The sequence below is a fragment of the Myotis davidii genome, unplaced genomic scaffold (assembly GCF_000327345.1).
Source record: "Myotis davidii unplaced genomic scaffold, ASM32734v1 scaffold865, whole genome shotgun sequence".
Classification (NCBI taxonomy): domain Eukaryota; kingdom Metazoa; phylum Chordata; class Mammalia; order Chiroptera; family Vespertilionidae; genus Myotis; species Myotis davidii.
The window spans coordinates 743147-748594 of NW_006296406.1; the positions used below are offsets into that span (position 1 = coordinate 743147).

Genomic DNA, 5448 nt, shown 5'->3' on the forward strand with positions numbered 1-5448 from the left:
TTCCTTCGATGCCTGACAACAATTTTAAAAGGACATGATAGAACTCAATCGTTTCCATTGAATTTAAAAATCTGAAAAGGACCAGAGATCTGCAAATGGCATACATTCTTGTTAAGTTGATTAAAACAAAAAGGGAGATATGCTGGTGGTTAAGACCAGCAGGTCATAATAAATGCAAGAAGTCCTCAGAAGACTGTTGGACTTTGATATTCAGCAGGGCTGAAAATTCAGCATTATATTACCCTGCTGCTGGCCAAAAGGCTGAAGGCAATCTCCTAAGCTGATAATTCTTTATCGTTTATCGAACCTTGCCATTGATGTCTGTTTGCTTTGCTAAAGGGCAAATATATATTCTAGAAAATAAAAAGCCGTGGGTAGGGAGATTAGGGGAGCCTAGTCCAAATCATGGGTGAGGCCTCCTCCTGGCTTTCCCAGATGCGTTTTAAATTTATATTTCTTATCTAGAGTATCCATATATGTTTCAGCCCCTTCTCCAGATTCCGGAACCCTTACTGGGAAAGGTTGCTGCTACTGGACACTGTCCCACTTACTCTGTCAGGACACTAAACTCTTGCAACCCACCTCCTCACCAGCCTACTAAGCATTCCCAGAAGTCTCTGGGCAGATAACTCAATGCTGATATCTACCTGTTATTTCTCCTCAGTCCCACATCATCTAGTTATGATTCTGCTCCACAGACATCACTGCATCCATCAGGTTCCATCCCACCTTCTACTATAGTTTAACCACTGGAGCTTGGGAGATGCCAAGGCTGCATGGCGAGCTGCTGCAAAGTGGGAAAATAGGCTTTCCACTCCAGAGCCTACACATTCCTTTCATAGTCAAGATGAAATACCTGCAATCCTTTCCCCATACGATGGTTTTCTCTCTGGATGTGTTTCAGTCTTCTAATGGCAGATGCAGAAGTTCAGTTTCCAGATATGCCCAATACATATATGAAAGGAGAATAAAAATTATATTCTTAACTTCTGGCACCAGGAAGCCTTAAGAGTTGAAGCTGTTTTTAGGAAAAACACCCTAATAAATGCCTGAGGCAGATGGTAGCTGAAACACAAAAGCCTGGGAGTTGGCTGTTACCAAGGTACCTTGTTCCTAGTAGGTGAGGGTGAAGAGGACCAAAATGATGAGAGAGATGCCAAGAGGAGATGATGAGATGGAGTCCTAATGAAAAAAGGTTTGAGAGAAACTGAAGGGAAAAGGGGATTGGGGAAGCGGAAAAGGACTTATAAAGAACAGAAAAGTCCCATAGGTGGTTTATAATAGATTACTATATGGTTCCTATATTCTTGTCAATTTGGGAGGGTTTCGAACTGTTGCAGAGGAAGAAAGAGAAGAGTATAGAGAGTTTAAGCCAATGTCACTCAGATTTTATGAAGTTAGAAGAGTTCCCAGATAACATCTGGGTTAAATCTGGAAGGAAACCAGCTAAGTCTCAATCTGGGAATATTTCTAGATAGCTTATTCCAAATTGTAGTACAATTAAGAGGCAAGAATCCTGCCAATGGAAACCGTATGCAATTGAGCCAGTTAAGTTGACAATATTTGTAGAGGTTCTAGGAAGAATATAATGTCTTGACCAATGAAAATGAAAGAAGAGTTAAGTTCTGACTTGAGTTTTAACGGAATAAAGTCACATTGTGTGGAAGAGAAACAAACAAGAAAAGTTATGCCATTGGATAAAGGTCCAGAAAGAACAGAGAGAAAGGAATATGGCTAGACATTTTCCTGAGTAAATTTAGAAAAATTGATTAATTGAGACCTTAGCAAGGAGAACCTTTAGGGTGGAGGCAATAAATTATTGTGGGGAAGTTATTTGTATTAATGTGTGAAGCAATTGGCAATCATGAAAAGGATAAAATAAATATAATGAATGGACATCATAATTTTGGCCTACTGGGAGTAACACTTCAGAGATAGAGAAGACTGAGGAGAGATGGGTAAGTCATGAGAAAGATGGGGAAGTCATGGTACCAACCTGGGGACTGTAGAGAGGAAAAGATAGGAGTGGCATAGAATACAGAAAGACTGGCTGTTTAGGGATGAATGGCTCTGTGAATGGAAGAGAGTGAGGCTTGCTTGGGTTTGCTTGCATTTAGGAAACATTACTATCACATAGGATTGTGAAGAGTAGAGCTGGTTGTTGGTATTAATTGCATCAATGCAAGCTCCCATTTGCTTAGGGTATTGTTGTACCCGGAGCCGCAGGCAGCTTTGGGCCACAGCAGCTTACCTTTAAAACCTTTTTCAATGCAGGACTACTCAGCATTAGTGAAGTTAAATGAATAGAGACTGTAGCATAGATGATAGTTTCACAGGCCCAGAACCAGGAATTCGCATGCATTAGGATATATGTAGTGGAGATGATCATGGTCAAAAAGTAAGAGGTGAAGAAGATGAGGAAGAAGGCAAGAAACCTCAGGGCAGTGGCATGAGCTTTCATGCTGGAGTTGCTGTGGCCAGTGTCGTGATGTCTTTTCTGCCTCAAGTGTTGGCACAATGAGGCTATGAGCAAAATGGTGGAGGTCAGGAACAGGAGGAAAGGAATGAACGATGCTGCCAGAAGTTGATGTATGTAATTTTTCTCCAGGAATGTCCTAAGTGTCTCATTCTCTGTGTTGTTTCCAGGTAATTGCATCATGGAGATTAATTGACTCTTGATGAAGACAAATCTAAGAGCTGAAACAATGATTGTCACACAGGAAATCATCAGAGAGCCCAGCAACAGCTGGGGAACCAATCTCAAAATTCTCCACCTCAGCCAGAGGAAGATGGCATAGGTGAAGGAAGAGACTTTGACACAGTACACGACAGCTAGCAAGCTGGTCAACCAGAATGCAAGAGTATTAGAAAATTCCCAGATGATTCCTATGTACCAAAGTTCATTGTCAGGGTTGAAATAGGAGCAAAAGTTGTACAGCACTGATGACCACTGTAGAAAGAAGCGGCAGACGCCCAGGCTGATGAGAATCATGTCCACAGGTGACAGTGTTTTGGGCATCATTCTTCCACTCCAAAGTATCTTCCTGCTCACAGACCCAGAATCTCTGCAATAATTTCTAAGTAGAAAATACATTCCTGGTCCACTATTTTCTGATGCAAGAAAATACCTCTCTATGGATGCAAATTTTTCTTAGCTCAATTTTGATTTTGCATGTTCCTATCTGCAGAATTTGCTTATGCTTTGCTTGCTGGTTTGTTATCAGACCTGGGATGGAGGGAAATGTTATTTGAATGTGGATTTTTGCTCATGAGGTTATTTGATTATTCCCAGAAATGAAATGCCTATTTCTTAACCATGCCATTGATTCCTCTTTATCTCTGTGAGGTGTCTTGTCTTGTCTTTAACTTATTTCCCATCTCCTTTAAATTATAGCCGCATTCTTTTAACCTACAATTTGAACCACGGGAAAGACAAATCCTTCACTGTTTTTTCATGTCCTGGACGATATATCTATTTTGCTAACCGAGTGCTTTAATCATGACACTTCAGAATCCCTGTCTCCCCAGCTTCCACAGGAGCTGTGGTTAGATGCAGCAACCAAAGTATGAGTGTCAGTAAAAAAATAATAAAGAAAAGTCCTTACTCTGAGTTTCTACTCACAAAATTGCTTGAACCCCAGACCTTTAAGTAAAACCCTCCAATACAGACCACTTCATAGCTGCCTTGTCAAATTCTTCAACTCAAGAAACCACCACACACATCCCATTGCATTCCCTACATTGAGGTGTGGCACCTTTGCTGTGGATCTTCCAGTTCAAAAGAGTTGACCTTTTTATGTCTATGGGGTTTGTTCTTATCCCATTAATATCACTGCATTGAGTTGTTTTCTCCTTACATAGCTAAGCTCTTTCTGTTCCTGCTCACACTGCTCAAAATAAAAGAGTAAGCAATTTTTAAAAATTAAGCCTATTGAATAGAAAGGCCTAGAGCATTGCTCACTTTTTTCCCTTTAATTTATTATCTTTGTGCTTCTTTTTCTCTGACCAGACTGTGGAGACAAATCGTCACTGATGGTGTTAACATAAAATGACATGGATTCTGGTGTAATCTGGTTTTGTAAAATTGCACTCTTTTGGAAAGTGCCCATTAGATATTTCTGGAAGAATCTGTGGGCTTGCAAGGAAGTCTGACGCCAGTGGATGAAGGACGATCTGATCTGTTAGGCACCTGCTGAAGCAAATGCACCTGCCAGCTGCTTCCTTCTCCAGCAGCATAGCATGGCCTTTGCTGCACCATCCCTGTCACGTGCTCATGCTGCTCTAAGCCCATCCCCCAGACCCTGAGCCTGAGCTAAGCAGCCAGTGGTTTGTGGTGAAGACCTGTGTTCACACGCTGAGCTGTTAGAGGCAACTTGTCCTTCTAGCCTTTGTAATCTCAGCATCTCAGCAGAGGAAAATTGGGATTGTAGTTGCCCAAACAATTACAATAGCACTTTCCTGAAGCCTGGTGTTTTTCTATTTCAATTCTGGGACCACATTCTTGAGTATCCAGTGTTGCTGGTGTGGAAGTGACACTTGTTGTGTGGTAGACTGTAACATAAAGTTGAGAATTAAGCGGCTTAGAGGCAAGAGGATCCCTATACGGCGGGATCTTGTGAATCTGTAGACTTCAAGTGCTGTTTTGGACAATGGACAAACTACACATTACTTCTAAATAGCTAGAAATTAATTCATAGCTATCTAGGTAGGATAGAGAATAAATGCAAGAAATTAATTCATAAAAACTATACCAGATAGACACCAAATATTAAATTAGTGGCTTCAAAAATGAGAGGAGAATTCTAGTAATTGTTACTTGGTGAGAAAAACAAAATGAGTCATTGTCTCTAGGTGTGATAAGCACCAGATTTGGGCTCATCACCCATGGACTTTAATTATTCAAGGAAGGAAAAAGAGAAGAAATCTAGAATAAAGGTTAGAATTCTTAAACATAAAACAAGAAACCACCGAACTCATGATGCAAAGGTAAACCATACCTTTAAAATATTACACTTGGCCGTGTCCAGGTGGTTCAGTTCGTTGATCATCATCCAATACAACAAAGTGTTGTTGGTTCAATTCCTGGTCAGGACACACACCTAGGTTGCAGGACTGATCCCCAGTCTGGGCGCATAGGGGTGGTAAGTGATGAATGTTTCTCTATCCCTCTCCCTTCCTCTCTTGCCACAACCTTAGCAATGGGGTTCAGGATCTGAAAGAGGGGCCAACACACAAATGAAAATACTACACAAGAAATATGAATTTAGAAGGCATTAGGGGCCATGTAAAGACCTTTTTCTTGAAGAGGCACACCGACTTCTGGCATGGTTCACTATTTATTTACTTGAATACACATTTGCCCTTTTGTAATGCATCCAGGCATATCAAAGGTAAAATTTTGTAAATCTTAAAAAGGATTATCAGGTTAGGGAATTGTCTTGAGTCACC

The 5448-nt window shown here is 40.8% G+C and overlaps 1 protein-coding gene across 1 annotated transcript; it reads right to left on the minus strand.

Moving 5' to 3' along the window:
• Positions 1 to 1113: 1113 nt before the first annotated feature.
• On the minus strand, positions 1114 to 3019 carry LOC102770023 (taste receptor type 2 member 16-like). Its single transcript, XM_006771429.1, has 2 exons — positions 2252 to 3019; positions 1114 to 1182 (listed from the first exon to the last, which is right to left on the minus strand). Exons 1-2 carry the CDS (start codon positions 3017 to 3019, stop codon positions 1114 to 1116), a joined length of 837 nt encoding a protein of 278 aa, XP_006771492.1.
• Between the last annotated feature and the right edge of the window lie 2429 nt (positions 3020 to 5448).

Excerpts from the sequence above, each read along its gene's own strand:
- LOC102770023 (XM_006771429.1), bottom strand. The coding sequence starts at position 3,019 with ATGCCCAAAACACTGTCACCTGTGGACATGATTCTCATCAGCCTGGGC. Across the intron at positions 1,183-2,251 it reads CATTGAAAAAGGTTTTAAAG|GACTCCATCTCATCATCTCC; the intron begins GTAAGCTGCTGT and ends TTTTTTCATTAG.